This window comes from Myotis nattereri (assembly GCF_964212035.1).
Source record: "Myotis nattereri genome assembly, chromosome: 9".
Taxonomy (NCBI): domain Eukaryota; kingdom Metazoa; phylum Chordata; class Mammalia; order Chiroptera; family Vespertilionidae; genus Myotis; species Myotis nattereri.
In genome coordinates, this window is record NC_138084.1 from 34,039,944 (window position 1) to 34,058,143 (window position 18,200).

Sequence of the window (18,200 nt, forward strand, 5' to 3'; positions counted from 1 at the left end):
TCGCACAGCACTTTAGAAAGCAGTGGCACATACAGTACTCTCATAAGACCTCTCAGGGATGAATATTATACCCATTATAAAAGGGCTATACCACGTCTCGCATTATTGCCACTCAGTGTACTTCTATGAAGAATCTGTATCATAAGTTGTGATTGAAAATCCACAATTACAAATATTTAGAATCCCAGATTTTTGACCAATTACATATGTATTGACATGAAAAGCAATTGGTTAAAGATATCTAACAGTTTAGCTACACTATTATTGACACTTTTATGGCAGTTACTAATGAAACATGCCATCATATCCTCAAATAATCAAAGTGCATAGTGTAAACCATAATTCTGATCATTAGCAATATGGTTAATATCTCACTGTGAGTTGGGATCTCATGCACTGGGGGTAGGAGGGTGTCCCTCAGCCTGGCCTGCTCCCTCTCGCAGTCTGGGACCCCTCACTCCTTACTGCCCAGCTGCAGTAGAGGCGGGGGAGGCTCCCGCCACCACAGCTGCGCATGCCAGCCATGAACCCGGCTTCTGGCTGAGCGCACTGACCACCAGGGGGCAGCTCCTGTGTTGAGAGTCTGTCCCCTGGTGGTCAGTGAGCATCATAGCGACCGGTCATTCTGCTGTTCAATCAATTTGCATATTAGCCTTTTATTATCCTATATAATAAAGAGGTAATATGCAAATTGACTGCACACCCTCGCACAAGATGGCCGCCTCCATGTGGGCACAAGATGGCCGGCAGGGGAGGGCAGTTGTGGGCAATCACGCCAGCAGGGGAGGGCAGTTGTGGGCAATCAGGCCAGCAGGGGAGGGCAGTTGGGGGGACCAGGCCTGCAGGGGAGGGCAGTTGGGGGGACCAGGCCTGCAGGGGAGGGAAGTTGGGGGGACCAGGCCTGCAGGGGAGGGCAGTTGGGGGGACCGGGCCTGCAGGGGAGGGCAGTTGGGGGGACCGGGCCTGCAGGGAAGGGCAAATGGGGGTGACCGGGCCGGCAGGGGAGGGCAGTTTGGGGGGGTACCAGGCTGGCAGGGGAGAAGTTAGGCATTGATCAGGCTGGCAGGGGAGTGGTTAGGGGGTGTTCAGGCTGGCAGGCAGGTGAGTGGTTGAGAGCCAGCAGTCCTGGATTGTGAGAGGGATGTCTGACTGCCGATCCCCTGTGGTATCAGGAGAACCAGCAGTCGGACATTCCCCGAGGGGTCCCAAATTGAGGAGGGTGCAGGCTGGGCTGAGGGGCCCCCCCGCACCCCCCTCCCGTGCACGAATTTCGTGCACCGGGCCTCTAGTATAGGATAAAATATCCCAGAAGGGGAAAAATCACTAATATTTATAAAGATGTGATTGAAAATCCACAATTATAAATATTTAGTGGCAGTAATCAAACCTGGGACCCTTTGGTTTGCAGGCTGACGCTCTATTCACTGAGCCAAACCGGCTAGGGGAAGAACTAATTTTTAATTCCCAAGGACTCTTAAATTTGTGCACCCTTGAACATCTCCTTTCCAAGATCTTTTTATCTAAATGGACCATATTAGTTTAAATGGAATTTTTTAAAAATGGGAAGCAGCTAGCCTAGAGAGAGACATGGTTAAAATAATAGTATAGATCAGTGGTTCTCAACCTTCCTAATGCCGTGACCCTTTAATACAGTTCCTCATGTTGTGGTGACCCCAACCATAAAATTATTTTCGTTGCTACTTCATAACTGTAATTTTGCTACTGTTATGAATCGTAATGTAATTATCTGATATGCAGGATGTATTTTCATTGTTACAAATTGAACATAATTAAAGCATAGTGATTAATCACAAAAACAATATGTAATTATATATGTGTTTTCCTGTGGTCTTAGGCGACCCCTGTGAAAGGGTCATTCAACCCCCAAAGGGGTCGCGACCCACAGGTTGAGAACCTCTGGTATAGATGGTTAATCATTATAATGATGTGTTATTAATAGTTATGTAATTAGACAGCATGTTGTAGGTGGGGGGGGGGGATACACCCCCTTGGGAGATGCAGATTTGAGTTCTAGTGCCCTTCTCTAACCTCTCAGTAGTTCCTGAGATGGTAGAGCCTTAGGCAATAAATAGGACATTGCCATTGAAATAGGAATAAAAGAAGAAACATTAGGTCAGTTTAGGTGAGTTTGTGTGGCTGTGTATGTTGAAGTTGTTCGTTATGTCTATACTTAAGGAGGGTGAAGTATATCTTGCACTTTTCTCAAGGGTGAAAGGTCTGCTATGTAATTCCTGTACCTTGCTGTATTTTGCTTTGCCTTTTGCCTTCCTTATCTCAAGCCAGTTGACCCTTCTCATCTAACCCCTCTTTCTACACTGAAATATTAATGCAGTTTGTGAATAATTTTCTGAGAAAGAAAACATGTGGGAGGTAGAGTAATATGGGAGCTATTTTAGTTTATATTGATAATCTGAAAATTATCTTTAATATCTTTAAGATATAATTGCATATTCTGATGGAAGTCAACATGATGTAGTAAAGAAATAATCCCTGGGCTATGGCTGGGGGTAGGGGCAGATTTAATTCTGACTTTGTGTAAAGTAGTTTTGTAACCGTAGACAGATTATTTCATGATGTGTGAAATGAAGGGGCATGTTGTTGCATGCCTTTATTGGCCCTTTTTTGCTGTATAATTCTACAGTTCTATAAGAACTCCCCCTAGGAAAAGCTTTGCTTACTAAAGAATAACCACAATATTGTCTATGGGATCTAAAAATAGATGTTGAACTAATCTGATGTTGTGTATGTTGCTTCTGCTCTTCTTTTACTTATCAGTCACCCCCAAAAAAGTTTTTTGTGGGTTTCATTTCAGGTGCCCTAATGCATGAGTTATCAAACGATGGTGCTCGTAGACAGTTTGAATTTTATCTAGAAGAAATGGTCCTGCCTCTCATGGTAGCGAGTGCCCAGAGTGGGGAACGAGAGTGCCACATAGTGGTGCTGACGGACGACGATGTGGTTGATTGGGATGAAGAGTATCCACCCCAGATGGGAGAAGAATATTCACAAAGTAAGTATTGTGACATGTTTTCTCAATCTAGAATCATAAAAATTCTTTTTTTTAAAATAATGATTAAAAGGACAGTTTTTATAAAGAAAGTGCATTGAACTCTTAACTATACCAGGAGTGTGCAGACTGGTTTATGGGCCAAGTCCAGCCGATTGCCTGTTTTTATAAAGTTTTCTGTATTGTCTATGGCTGCTTTTGTGCTACAGTGTCAGAGTTCAGTAGTTGCAACGGAGACTGCATGACTCGCAAAGCCCAAAATACTTACTATCTGGCCCTTTACAGGAAAAGTGTGCCCACCCCTGACATACACAGAGATGGTCAACTCTTTGTTCAATATCTGGATGTTGATGGATGTTTTTTTCTTTGAATTTGGAAGCATCCTAGCGAAGTAGATCCTGGGGTAGTATATCATTAAAAAACCATTTTTAATTTTTATTTATTTATTTATAAATATATTTTAACCCTTTGCGGTCGTTTGTCTACTCTCAGCCACCAAAGCTTTTTTACCGTTCCGGTCGTATATCTGCTCTCAGCCACCACAGCAAGGAACCGTACGAATCTTAACTCCTTTCATGTATCAGTTCATAATTTCTCTGAAAGCTCTTAAGTGTCTAAGCGACCTTGTCACGAACCAAAACATTGCCCTGACAAATCAGAGATATCGAAACTCAATATAAACAAACGCGGTCGTTCCACACTCGCTATGCAAAACACCGTGGCAAGTCAGTCGCCTTTTGAGAGTGAAGAAATCGACAAGCTTCGGAGATACTTCGCAGAATTTCAAATAAAGCTTTACAGATTACGTTTAACTGTAATTAGGCATTCTCGCTTGTTAAGATATTTCAAAATAATACTCCAAAATGGCAAAAAGAAAGTTACCGAAAAAGTGTACTGTGAATCTGAAAGTAACGATGAAGAGTTTTATTTTGGCACCTTGAATACTGACTCTGACATAGACAGTGATAACGTTTATAGTGATTCTACTAGTAGTGACGTAGTTCCAAAAAAGAATTAATAAATCTTGTTTATCCTTCATAATCTTGCATGTTATGTATCACTGCTCTTTCAATGGAAATTAATTCCGACCAGTACGACACCCATGTCCAAATTTAATACGACCGCAAAGAGTTAATTGATTTTGGAGAGGGAGAGGGAGAGAGAGAAACATCAATGATGAGAGAGAATCATTGATCGGCTGCTTCCTGCACGCCCCCTACTGGGGATTAAGCCCGCAACCTGGGCATGTGCCCTTGACCTGAATCGAGCCTGGGACCCTTCCGTCTGCAGGCTGACGCTCTGTCCACTGAGCCAAACCGGCTAGGGCTAAGCAATTTTTAAAGATGAATTTTTATTTGTATATAAAATGAGAAGCTTCAACACATTGATTTCAAGAATGATTTTAATTTCTAAGATGTTCCTTTTTAAGTATATGTGTTTGGAGGATACAATGAGCCTTCAGAAAGCTTTGTGGAACTATAGTTAGGTAATTCTGACCAAAACAGTGTGTCTTGAGCAGCAGTGACAAACTTTTTTTTTTTTTCCAAAATATATTTTATTGATTTTTTACAGAGAGGAAGGGAGAGAGATAGAGAGTTAAAAACATCGATGAGAGAGAAACATCGATCAGCTGCCTCCTGCACACCTCCTACTGGGGATGTGCCCGCAACCATGGTACATGCCTTTGACCGGAATTGAACCTGGGACCCCTCAGTCTGCAGGCCGAAGCTCTATCCACTGAGTCAAACCAGTCAGGGCGACCAACTTTTTGCTTGCTTCACTTTCAAACGTTTTCCATTAGAGCCTTTTGATTTCTTTTTGTTAGAAAATTTATCTTATTTTCATCTTCATGAACCCAATAGAGTATTTTTGACCAGTTTTATAGACTGAAAAAAAGGGAGAGTAAAAAACAAAACAAAAAACATTTGAGGAACTAGGTAAAATAGCCCAGCATCTGTAAGTCTGTGTTGACTCGGTAAGGTTTAAATAAAAAGTGTAGGAATACAGAAAATGCCAAAACCCTTAAATGATTTTTTTTCATTTTACTTGTTACCCTTTTCTAAAAACAAAACAAAGTAGACTCCAAGTGGTATGCTTTCTGACTTCTAAAGATTTTCAAAGACTGTTTTTTCACAAATATTGGTAGCACTTTTCAGAGTTTATATTGAGACATTTTCATTGCATGATGTACTTAGATAAGTGATTCTTTTGTCGACAATTGTAGTAATAGACATTTCTGTTGTTATTTCCTCATTCGTAGGCCCTTTGCTAACCATGGGTTTCTATAATAATATGTGGAATAAAAAGTTGAATGAAACACAGGAAAAATGAAAGATTACCAAAAATTAAGAGAGATATCTAAATGAACAAACTTATAATTTGTATTTTAGTTTTCAAAAAGTTTGACTGAAAGAGTAGAGCCAACATAGAACACAGAAATGACATTCTGGTGATGTAGAGGTTACAATATACCTGGCTTTTCCTTAATTGTGAGCTTTCCAGTTCAGTGTTGTTGTTTTTTTTTTTGTTTGTTTTTTGTTATCTTAAGCTTTGACGCTTAAAAGGACTGAAAACATTTTTTACTTGTCTAAATGGTTCATTTTGTGCCAAGATATTCCAACCTGAAAGAACATTCATTTGAGGAGACAGAGATAGCCTCTTCACGCCTGATTTTCCTAAATGTGACATTATGACACCATCCATTCTGAGATGTCAAAAATATGTATCTTAACATATCAATAATCTTAAGGGCATAGTTAATAATCACAGTATACTCCATGAGTAGCATCTGTATACGTATTTTTCTTTTATTGACTCTTAAACCAGCATGTTTGGTTTGTGAGTGTTTTTTCTTTTTTTTTTTTGAAAAAAACCTTTGCAGTTCACCTTTTAAGGGAGATAACTCCACCTGAAAGAGAGAAGGCGAGGAAGGCCCATCAGTCTAACTCCCTGAAGTTCCCAGCACATGTGGAAGACTCAACATGTTGTCAGTGGAATGTCTATCCTTTGCAAAGCCAGTTTGCTCTAAACAGACTAACCTAGGCAGAACATGCTCGAATCTGCCATTTTTAACATCAGTTTTAAATGGGGCTGTTCGCCTGAATGGAAAACACTTGTGGGGAGGGTCTTTGCCTTTTTGGGGAGTTATTATTAATAGTTGCTCAATCCATGAAATGTAAGATGTATCCATTTGTACTTCCTAACAAGGCATTTGTTAGTCTCAGCCAAGGCCTTGTAGGCATCATAGCAAGTCCTTGAACTTTGCCTGCTGGAAAATGTGATCTTGATATCTTCTTTTGGTTCTCTGATTTGAAGAAATATGGGCAGATCCTCTTCCAATAAGTTTACATATGATATATCTTTCAGAAGGAGCTTCTTCCTATGGATTGGGTCACCTGATTGGTTTTAAAGCTTTTCTTGTTTCAACTGCAGTGTTGCTTTTACATTAACTGTACTGAATTGTCCTGTCATGTTGGCCAGCCGTCCTTTGGCATCACTGCATCCACTATGTGGGCTTTCAGGGTTGTGAGCCCCATTTGATTATCAGAATAAAAGTTTCTTATATTCAAGTACTTTGATTTTTAACAAGAAAATATTTTTCCTTTTTGTTTTCAGTTATTTATAGCACAAAATTATACAGATTTTTCAAGTACATTGAAAACAGAGATGTGGCCAAATCAGTTTTGAAGGAGCGGGGTCTAAAGAAGATTCGATTGGGAATAGAAGGTAAGACATTTTCATTATATTTTGTTAATTTGTTTTGAAAAAAAAATAAAAATTGGATTTCATTTAGAATATAGTTTGAGAGGAAAACTCAGATAAATGATTCTATCAAATGATCATGTAGATCTATTTGTTTATAATAAGCTTCCTTTCTGAGAAAATAGGCCATTAGAAATTTTTATTCCACAGGATTCCCTAGCAATGAGAAATATGAATTACCTTTTCTGTTATAACTTGCCCTAATGATTTTTTGGCTGAGCCCATGTGTTTTTAGATTGCTTTTTACATTGACTTAAATGAATTTTTCCAGATGCTGTGTCAGATGCTTCTTTTATTTAAAGTCCCCTTGTAAGAATAAAACATCTTTCTTGGCATAACATGGCATAGTGTAAAGAATAAAGCTTCTGGAGCCAGATTGGTTGTGTTCAAATCCTATGACTTAATAATTGTTTGATGTTGGCCACCACACTTCTCTATGCCCGTTTCCTCATCTAAATACTTTATAGGGTTATTGTGATGATAGGATGAGTTGATACATGAAAAATACTTAAAGCAGTAGTAATGTCTCAGTTTATGTTTGTGGTGGTGATAGTGACGATAATGGTGTTGATCACTGACCAAGTCAAGCTGTTGGAGATCACAATACAGCAGATCCTCGAACAATTTTGTCACAACATTGGTGAGATACTATAGGAACTTGACTCTTGTTTATATCTATTAGCCTTTGGTAGAATTGGTTTCATTTTATCATTTGCTTAAAGTCACAAAACCTATTGACAACATAAGTGAAGGCTTACTCTAATGGGCTGCTGAGACATGGGGAAGATTGTAGAAACAGGGTCTTTGCTGGAAGAAGAAACTTTGGGCTTAAAAAAAAGTAGTGAAATTGCTGACAGTTTTACCAGTTTGTGTCTTCTGTCATTTGCAAACATTGAGATTTAACTGCTTGATCTCAGCGCAAGAGTAAAAGCAACTGGGAGCTACTTTAGACTGGGAAGACAAGGATGGCTTCTGTAACGCGGTGGCATTTTAGTTGAAGCCCAATGACAAGTAGGTTGGAACCAGGTTATAAAAAGCTTTATATACTGTGCTACAAAGTACGGACCTCCCCCTTTAGGGTTGAGAAAACTATTGGTATTTTTTTTAGCAGGATATAATATGATTACACTTGTGTTAGAGTTGTGTTCTGTGTAGAGAATTAGATGAGATGGGAATTTTAAAGACTTACTAATAGCCCCAGAGGAATCCAGGACGAGGGAATACAGATGGAGACCTTTCTGATCTCTCGTGCCGTCCTTCAGGTGGTAGTTGGCTGAAGTGTGAAATGCAGAGGACATTCTGCAGAAGGTCTTTAGTCTTGCTTGCCCTGTGCCCTCCTCACCTCAACACACACACACACCCACTCCACACGTGGCTAAATAGATACATTACCTACCACTACTGCCCATATAGATCCCCTTATGCAGTAAGCATTAATTGAGTCCCCATTATTTGAGGCCTATTTTTTTTTCTGATTCTAACTATGGCCCATGGGCCAAATCCAGTCCATTGCCTGCTTTTTATAAATAGTTTATTGAAACATAGTTCATTGATTTATGTATTGTCTGTAGCTGATTTCACTTTACAGTATAACATAGTTGAGACAGCAACTGAATGGCCCACAAGCCTCAAATGTATATTTATTTTCTGGCCTTTTACAGAAAATGTTTGCCAGTCCCTGGTCTAAACTAGCAATTCTTGCTAATAGGAAGGAGGAAAGGGACTCGTAATAATTTCTAAGGATATTATGTCTTTGGAGAATTGCATTACCTGGTAAATGACCCAGAGTTTTCCAAATCTTACTAGTTAGTTGTTTTCAGTGATTATGATCCAAGAGAAGGAATATATAATTAGTTAGGAAAAGCTACTTTGGAATTGCCAATCTAGATGAACTGCTTGGTTGTTGGAAATAGTAGCAATAAAATATATGGGGTTAAAATACTGGCTTTGCTTACCTACGTGCAGAAGTATCTAGAACAGGGGTGGGCAAACTTTTTGGTTCGAGGGCCACAATGGGTTCTTAAACTGGACCGGAGGGCCAGAACAAAAGCATGGATGGAGTGTTTGTGTGAACTAATATAAATTCAAAGTAAACATCATTACATAAAAGGGTACAGTCTTTTTTTTTTTTAAGTTTTATTCATTTCAAACGGGCCGTAGTTTGCCCACAGCTGATCTAGAACCAGTGAAGCTGGAGAGCTCTACAGCTCTTTGTCATTTAACCAGAAAAGGAAAGAAAAAAACCAGAGCAAGATGAAAATGTGATTTAGGTTTAAGGAAAGTAGAAGGCAGATGTGGCAGTAAACTTCATCAGGTCATGAGGCCAGATAATCAATCCTGTGAAGGGAAGGAAGGGTGCAAGAGTAGTAAGATAGAGCCCAAGATGCACTAGATTACATACCATTTTACTGGGGACCCATCCTTTCCATGCTCTTGAAGAACATTTTACTGGTGGTTGGTGTAGTGAGTAGCTGAGAGAGGATGGCAGACAGTCATCAGTTCAACAGCCAGAAACTAAAATTCTGAAATAATTCAAACTAAGGAAATGCAGTATTGGCCTTTCTTTGTTTTAATATCTGCTTGTTCAGGAGCTACAGCAGAAAAGCCCTCTAGACTAAATTGGATGAGAGGTGTGGGGGGCCATGTATGTGGGAGTATGTATCTTCAGCTTCTAAAGCCCCTCTCTCCTCCAGGTTATCCTACCTATAAAGAAAAAATAAAGAAAAGGCCTGGGGGCCGCCCAGAAGTGATTTACAACTATGTCCAAAGACCCTTTATTCGAATGTCCTGGGAGAAGGAAGAAGGAAAGAGTCGGCACGTAGACTTTCAGTGTGTAAAGAGTAAATCTATCACCAACCTTGCAGCAGCTGCCGCAGACATTCCCCAGGACCAGCTGGTAGTCATGCACCCAACTCCGCAAGTGGATGAGCTGGATATTCTCCCCATCCATCCCCCTTCCGGCAACAATGACCTCGATCCTGATGCACAGAATCCAATGCCGTGATGCCGATGTTCCTTGAAACCACAGCATGCTACTGTTCATGGTGACGTTGCACTCTCCTCATTCTGCACTGCAAGGCCACTCTTCATCATGAGATGCCCATCATGTTTAGGATATTGCAGTGTAGGCTTTTTTAAAGACCAAAGGTAGCTGAATGGTTTTTAAAATGCATACAACTCTAGCATCCTGAGGTTCTAGTTATATAAATGTATTTGTTTACCAGTAGGTTTGTGAAATTGGTTCTTTGTATGGGGGACAGTCCTTTTTCACACAATTAGATCTTTTCAGACGTGGTGGTGGAAATTGGCAGCTGGGGTACTTTCGGTCTAGACTGATATGTCACACCCCAGATAAAATGCAGAATATTACATAGTTGCACTTTATAAATGGTGGTTAAATGGAACTGTTGAAGCCATTTTTATAGTTGTGATGCACAATGTAACTTTAAGTGCTTCTATCAAAGTATTCCTTCAGTAAAATGTGTATAGTTTACTGCCCATGATGAGCAAAAAAATATTTATCATTGGGCTTATCTGAATGATTAGAATGAGATTCAGTGCCCATATCTTAAGAGTTCAGTTATCTCCAGTGCCGGCTTCACCCTTTTAGAGTGAGTCACACGCAGGGAGTGTGAACATCAGGGGTGGTTTATTATCCAGTCTGCCTTACCCTTAATCTGTTCACAGATATTTATTTACTAATTTTTTTCATAAGAGTTATGGGTTAGGAAAATGAAGTGTTTGCTCTTCATTTACTAAATGATTGTAAACTCGAGTTTTTCATCAAAATAAAATTCCATTGTTTAATGTTTCTGATCAACTTTATAACCTTGACCATTTTTACTCATAATTAGCAGACTTCGTGTCTTCATGGTGTCAATATAATTGGAAAACAAAGCAGTGCATGGACTCAAATTTGGTATGTATGTGATGAGGCACTTAGATTCCCTACTAATCATAAAATAGATCTGAAAAGATGACATTTTCTAGTTCAGCCTGAAATACCTTGACTAGATCATACAGTAAGTTTCAGAGCCAGTTTCTGACACTAGTTCGGTGCTTTTCCCATTTTTACTCTGCTTTGTATTATTACTTGTACAAATGATATTTTTAAAAAATATTCTGTGACCCATGAAGAAGGAACCAGATGTAGCAGTCAGGTGCTTTGGGTTTGGGGTCACAGTGTTGGGAGTCATCCAGCCGTGAGCACGGGGGGTGGGGGGGAGGTGTTATGTCTACGTTTGAATTTTGTGTAACATCTAAATTGCAGCAATTTGGAGATCAACTACTTTAACAAAATAGCTAATCTTTTAACATAGGAACGATGCCAGTTCCAGAATTGGCATGGATCATCCTTAAAACCCACGGGAGAAAATTGATGAACCAGCCCTGTAGCATGTTTTTATAATTATTTGAAATGTGAACAGTATTTATAGAACAAGGGAAACATTTATTAAAAATATTTAACTGTCTAATACATTATACTTTAACCCATATTTATAGTAAAGGATTCTTACAAGGAAGAATAAACAGCTTTATGATACAATTAGTATAAGAAATATCCACATGGGGGACTTCTTTGTAGTGTAAAAACACCATACATCTGAAATGACCATTTGCATATAAAAGCTACCAATGATGCTTCTGTGCACAATGATTAAAAAATTCAACACAAACAGAATCCAAAATATACAATTAATGCAAGCTATACACAGCTAGCCCAATCAATGATGAGGAAATACTGGAGCAGGCTTAGTTCCATTGTGTCTGAAGTTACACATAGTAAGATTGACTTGTATCAATGGCTCTGAGATGGCTTTTATGAAGACAGTACATAAAAGCTGTTCTCTCCTTACCCAGTAAGCTTCGCAGACTGTAAAGCTCCACCAGTAATGCACTTTGATACTGTAGCTGTTGCTAAAGCAACACGTAGTGTTTACAGCGGCCATGGCAAGTCGCTAAAGTCAACAGGGCCACCCAGCCCAGCATCTGCTTCCAAGAGGCTCATTATGACAGCCATTGCTGCTTCATCGTTACTGGGACTACTTGAGCCTTGATCATTGTCTATCATGTCTATGCCTATATGAGGGTTCTCCCCTGTGGGAAGAGAGAAAGAGTGGTTAGTGGTGATACCAAAGTGTGTTTACCTTAGTAAGCAATTCCTAAGCACACGTTATATCTTAATAGTAGGATGAGAGCAGCTCCTTTTGGTGCTACATTGCCATATTTATATATATATATATAATAAAAGGGTAATATGCAAATTGACCCTAACAGCAGAACGACTAGGAATGACTGGTCACTATGACACACACTGACCACCAGGGGGCAGACGCTCAATGCAGGAGCTGCCCTCTGGTGGTCAGTGTGCTCTCACAGCGGGAGCTCTGCTCAGCCACAAGTCAGGCTGCCAGCTGCCAGCACAGTGGTGGTGATGGGAGCCTCTCCCACCTCCTCAGCAGTGCTAAGGATGTCCGACTGCAGCTTAAGGCCTGCTCCCTGCTGGCAAGTGGACATCCCCTGAGGGCTGCCAGAGCTATGTCTGACTGCTAGCTTAGGCTCGATCCCCCAGGGAGCAGGCCTAAGCCAGCAGGTGGACATCCCCCGAGGGGTCCCAGACTGCCAGAGGGCACAGGCTGGGCTGAGAGACTCCCCCGCCCCCCCAGTGCACAAATTTTTGTGCACCGGGCCTCTAGTATATATATATATACTTTTTAAACTCTGGGTTTTTAGAGGGAAGAACCAACTTTTTAGAAACAGTACTTCAATAATAAAGATTAAAAGCATCTGAGTTGACTTCAATTTAATTTTCTGATATAATTATAAGGATGGAGTTACACAGGGAAAGAAATAGGAAGGAAGGTAGAGATTAGGGAAAGGACATCTAGAAAGATAATTATAGAAAAAGACAGATGGGATGGGAGAAGTGGACCCTTTACTACCCTCTGAAACGCATGCTATCACCCTTCTGGGCTTTATCTCTAAACCTCTGAAGAGGTTATGCCCTAACATGGTGGAGAAAGCCTGTGCGTGTCTAAGCTGCTTTAATCTTCTGAGTTCAGGGACAAACTTGGATACTCCACTCAGAACTCAACTTGGAAGTAAAGTTTTAAAGAAATTTTAAACTTTGTTATCAAATTTATCTAGAACAAGCTTGTTTGGTACATTTATATTATTAAAATTGACATGTCAGATGTATTGAAAAGTTATTGTCATGGAAATGAATAAAATGCCACTTACCAAGAATAGAAGAACTATCAGAATATGGATAACCTGGGTGCTCCTGAGCCTGCCCTGGTAGTAGGCCACTGGAAGGAATGTCTGGAGTCCCTCCATTTAAAATCTACAAACAAAAGTGAAGTTTTCACATCACCAGCAGTTTCAGTCAGTATATGCTTACCAAGGGCCATGCTGAAAAAAAGCTTCAAATGGCTGCAGTTTCCTATTGGATGATTTCAGACAAATTGTTAAAAATGGTCAAAGAAAAAAAAAAAAACTCTCCCCAAAACTTCTTTTCTCTTCATTAGATTCCACCCACACAGGCGATTTAAAGGCTGAATAAAATCCCTAGAGCATTCAGTTACCTTGGATCATGCTGCTCACATGTTTCTTTAGGGCCAAGGACTAAACCTCAGTGAGCCCAGCTGGGCAGTTCCCCTATAAGGGAGTAAAACTTACAGCAACAGATGTTGCTGAAGGAGAAATAAGAGCTTGTTAAACTGGGAAGAGGCACCGCTCTGAGGAATCACAAATGAAAACGAAGAACTAGAAGTAAATCTCTCCTCACCAGTTAACTACAGGTCCCGCTTCCAGTAACCAGTGGCTTAAGGCCCTGAAAAGCATTATTACTCCTCAGTGGCAGAATTCTCACTCTGTCTGCTTCCTCCCCCACCCCTCCCACCCACCGCTTCCTTCCCCACTGAGTCTCCTGGGAGAGAAGCACCTGGGAGAAGTATTTGGATGCAGGTGAGGGAAACTGGTAGCTCCTTGAATTTCAGGAGAGTCGGTGACTTCAGGCCTTGCTAGTAGGTGGCATTACAACTTCCTTATCTCTGCAGTTCAAATATTTGGTCTGGTGATCCCTTTATACAATTTAAAAAATGAGGACTTCAAAGAACTTTTGTTTATGTGGGTTATATTTATCAATGTTTAGTATATTTAAAGTTAAAAATGATAAATTCTTAAAATAATAAACCTATTACATGTTAACATGAATACCATCTTAATGAAAAATAACTTTTCCAAAATAACAAAAAATTAGTGGTGTCGTTGATTTACATTTTTAAAAAATCCAGTGTCTGCCTTAGTAGAATTTGACAGGATTCTCATATGCTTCATTTAGTCTGTTTAGATGTGTTGTTTGAGCATAGTATATGAAGGAAATCTGGTCTCCTAGTTATATAAGTGGAAAAGGAAGGTGTATTTTAATAGTTGTTTTTTTTTTCAAATAGTTGTGGAATTAATCTTTGATATTACATCAAAACTCAGTAAGTGGAAGTTTCTCAAAAGATTAGCTGCAATGTGGAATCTGAAACCACATCAATGAAGTTTTTGTACTCCGGTTAAAATCCATTGGTATATCCATCTTAGCATGGATCTTTTAACTCTGCATGATTGTAAAACACCTTGCACTGGGCGCACTCTCTGTCCCTCGAGCATGCCTGCACCTTTTCCACCCCCCTCCCATTCCCCCACTGGTGGGCATCTCCTAAATTCTAAGGGACCCCATGAGACTGCAACCAGGGGAGTGATGGACATTGGCATCTTCCCAGGCTTAAGCCCTGAAACTGTCTCCAATGTTCCCCTTTCTCTGACTTTCCAGTGAGCTGACAGCAGTCCCTCCTGTTGCTTCTGTCCTAAGCCTCTCCTTGTTTCACTGCCCCCAGCGTTAATAAATGTACTCTCAAAATAAAAAATAAAATAACCTTGAGTTATTGGTCATTTGGAAAATACCGGTTCACTGTTATGCAAATCTTTCAAATGCTGACACGTTGACACATTTCATTGTACAACATCAAAACATCCTATTTGTTAATACCTAAATCCACCCTAGCCGATTTGGCTTAGTGGATAGAGCGTTGGCCCTCAGATTGAAGGGTCTCTGGTTCGATTCCAGTCAAGGGCTGCACATACCTGGGTTGCAAGCTCAACTCTGGGGCACGTGTGGAGGCAATCAATCAATGTGTCTCGAATCGATGTTTCTCTCTCTGTGTGTCTCTTCCCCTCCCCTCCACTCTGTGTAAAAATTAATGGAAAAATGTTCCAGGGAGGAGTGGTGGAGGAGGGATTAACAAAAATAAATAAATGCCTAAATCAGAAATATCTTTTAAATAGGTTCTTACTGATTTTTAGAGAGAGAGGGAGAGAGAAACGTCAATAATGAGAGAGAATCATTGATCAGCTGCTTCCTGCAGGCTCCCTACTGGGGATCAAACCTGCAACTCTGCATGTGCCCTGACTGGGAATTGAACTGCGATCTCCTGGTTCATAGGTCGACGCTCAACCACTGAGCCACACCGGCTGGGCAGAAATATTTTTTAAGTTTTAGAAAGCTGTTGAGCTCAAAGTAGCAGATACGTTTTCTGAAAATTCTAATTTTTGCTTGAAAGCTGTAATTTTATCATTAGCAACAAATACGGTCAGTTGTTTTCCTTGAAGTCACAGGTTCACTTCATCATTTTCAAGGAAAATGTATGCATATACCTAGGTCTGAACAGCCATAGTTTACAATAGGAGACATAAGTGTTCTGTGAAGAAAGCTGTTCGTGCAGCTCAGAACTCACACGGTCAAAGGGGCTTTTCCTGAGACGGCTGTGAGCAGCACAGGTGCTGCATGCGTACTTCCTAGTGTGTCCCAGTGCCAAAAAAAATTACTCCAGGGTTTTATAAAAGCAGTTATTTTTACTGCTTCATTAGGGCATTCTTAAATGAAACTGTCTTTAAAATTTTTATTGCTTTTTTCATTTCGAGTATATGGCAGTGAGAAAATACGACTACTGCTAGTGCAGTTTGGTGTCCCTGCCCTCATTTTTGCAAAGGCACCAGCAGTTTTACCCAACATTGCTTTTGTACTATTTGTTCACATATCAACACAGTGAGAAAAAATAATCTTTCAGCCTTATTATGAAAAGAGTTCAGACCTTGCAGAGCCCTGAAAAGATCTACAAAAAACGTTAAGTTTTCACATCACAGATGACACATAAGGACTGGCTGCTTTGTGTGGACCTATTGCCTCTGGAGCCCGGACTCGCCTGGAAACAGGCTCACTTAGCCTCCCCTTCAGCTGAACCCGACTAAAACACTGGCAGGCTAAACGGCTCATTTTCAGACCTGCCAAATTTGAAAGTGGGGAGGGCTGGAAGCATTGTGGCTCTAGTGTACTGGTTACTGCTGCTGTCATTTTTAACTCTATCTTGTTTAGGTGCTCGTAGGAGTTCTGTTGAGGACTCAGAATACATTCAGAATTTCTTCTCATACCCACTTGTATAAGCTCAAAGAAAAGGGACTTTTTTTTTTTTTTTTTCTAGAAATGCTTTAAAAATACTTGGGGCTTTGTGATGCTGAACATGCTCTTTCATCTCTGGCAGTTACTGGTGTAAAAAGGAATCAGAAATCAAGAGACCCCAAGATAGTTTGGAACCAGACTTATTAAAAAATGCTGGGCTGTATCTTTCACACTGGGGAGCCTAGATTTTGTTACCTATGAAGTTGTGAGGATAAGATGAAAGAATGTACTAAGCATTATACTGGATTGATACAGTGGGATTCCTGGTAGTACCAGGAAGTCAAGTGCCTAAAAGTTCAACTGAGAAGTAGAGGAGGGGAACCGGCCTAAAAAGACGGGATCCCATATGGAGGAAGGACCCAGGAGTGCAACAGAACAGCCAGGAGCACAGCTGCAGCCCAGACTTCATCTCATCAACGCTATTTCTATGTTAGCAAAGGCTAGGCACATTCACATATCTATAATAATAAAAGTGTAACATGCTAATTAGACCAGACATCCCTCCGGATGAAGCCGGGGCTGCGAGGAAAGCTGGTGCCAGCAGCCGGGGGAAGGAAGGCCTACTCTTGTACGAATTTCATGCATCGGCCCTCTATTTTATATATAATAGAAGTAAAGTTGCACTGGTAAAAGATACATGTCATCAGTGGCCTTTGGGGGCGGGAGGTGGGGAGTAAGATCCTTTCAGGGCTCTGCAAGGTCCAGAAGATTCATGGACGTGAAGCTGCCCTGGTAGAAGACACAGAGTCCTGGCCTTCCCTCTTCTCACCAGTGGCCCTGCCCCATCCACTGGCAGCAGCACAGCTCCTGCTACCTGAGCCTTGGAGGAGCCCAGTTTTAAAATCCCACGTCCTGCTTCTGCTACAGTTTGTGCTTTATTAGTCCCATCTATGTAAATTACTAATACTCTTTCTTTCTGTATGTGTTCTGGAAGATAGGGGAAGACTGTCTAAAGATGCTGGCTGGCCCTTGAGTCAGCCTAACATTATTGACATCAGACACCATAAACGGATTTATGATTTACAATGAACACGGACCTAGACTTGGAAATTCTCTGACAAAGATGACACAGATGAGTGGTTTCTAAGCCTATTTAGTGTAGCCCTTAGCTAGCTTTGTGAGGGGGCGACTGATGAACTGCGTGCACCCACGCTGCCACGCCACAGGAAACGCAGGCGGCAGGTCCCCAAGCCCTGCAACTGCAAAGGCATGGCTTGCCTTCTGAAGCCCTGCTGGTAGCATCACTGTTTCCGATCCCTGCACTAGACACTAATGGTGTTTTCGCCCTTGAAAACTGGCAGGGAATTGGATGGTTCTCTGTGTGTGGTGCTCACTAATCCTTCCCTCATGGGAGCTCTTGAATTGCTCCCTCAATGCAATGGACTGATAACTCCCCACTCCTTAGAATAAGCTCTCTGCTTTCCCCACTCACAGGCAATTAATCCTTTAAGGATGCCAGCAAGCCACCCTAGCTCCACCAGTATGCTTTGTACCTAGCCTCACAATCGTGCATTTACTCAAGGAGGAAAGATGTTTTAGCAACCACAATTGTAATTGTATACTCTCACCCCAACATTTCAGAACCTGGGCAAGAGGCTCTCTAGATTAAGAAGGGGCTTACCTTCTTGCCTCCTGGGGAAGAGGCATCAGGGGGAGGTGTACTTGTGATGTTCAGTGGGCTGGAGCCACAGCTGGAAGGAGAGGACCCTCTTATCCTGTCAGAGAAAAGAGGAGTTAATTACATTGCCTTTCCGTTTTTTAGAGAGGGAGGGTGTGTGTGTGTGTGTGAAAGATGAAGGATGAATTGGCAAACTTTTTCTGTAAAGGGACAGAGAGTAACTACTTTAGGCTCTCTAAGTCACAGTTACTCAACTCTGCCATTGTAGCTTGAAACAGCCATAGATC

At 41.0% G+C, this 18,200-nt stretch overlaps 2 protein-coding genes across 9 annotated transcripts in view; one reads left to right on the forward strand and one right to left on the reverse strand.

Moving 5' to 3' along the window:
- Positions 1-10,610, forward strand: part of BTBD10 (BTB domain containing 10) — a 63,159-nt gene extending 52,549 nt beyond the window's left edge. For all 4 annotated transcript variants that reach the window (XM_081098891.1, XM_081098892.1, XM_081098893.1 and 1 more), the window contains 3 exons: positions 2,834-3,031; positions 6,644-6,754; positions 9,484-10,610. In XM_081098891.1, coding sequence (XP_080955017.1) covers positions 2,834-3,031; positions 6,644-6,754; positions 9,484-9,794 — 620 coding nt within the window. In that variant the 3' untranslated portion in view covers positions 9,795-10,610. The remainder of the gene's footprint in view (positions 1-2,833; positions 3,032-6,643; positions 6,755-9,483) is intronic.
- The window catches only part of BMAL1 (basic helix-loop-helix ARNT like 1), a 107,726-nt gene continuing 100,031 nt past the window's right edge, over positions 10,506-18,200 (reverse strand). For all 5 annotated transcript variants that reach the window (XM_081098889.1, XM_081098887.1, XM_081098885.1 and 2 more), the window contains 3 exons: positions 17,917-18,010; positions 13,031-13,133; positions 10,506-11,887 (listed from right to left, as the gene is read on the reverse strand). In XM_081098889.1, the coding sequence (XP_080955015.1) occupies positions 11,727-11,887; positions 13,031-13,133; positions 17,917-18,010 (358 nt within the window). In that variant the 3' untranslated portion in view covers positions 10,506-11,726. The remainder of the gene's footprint in view (positions 11,888-13,030; positions 13,134-17,916; positions 18,011-18,200) is intronic.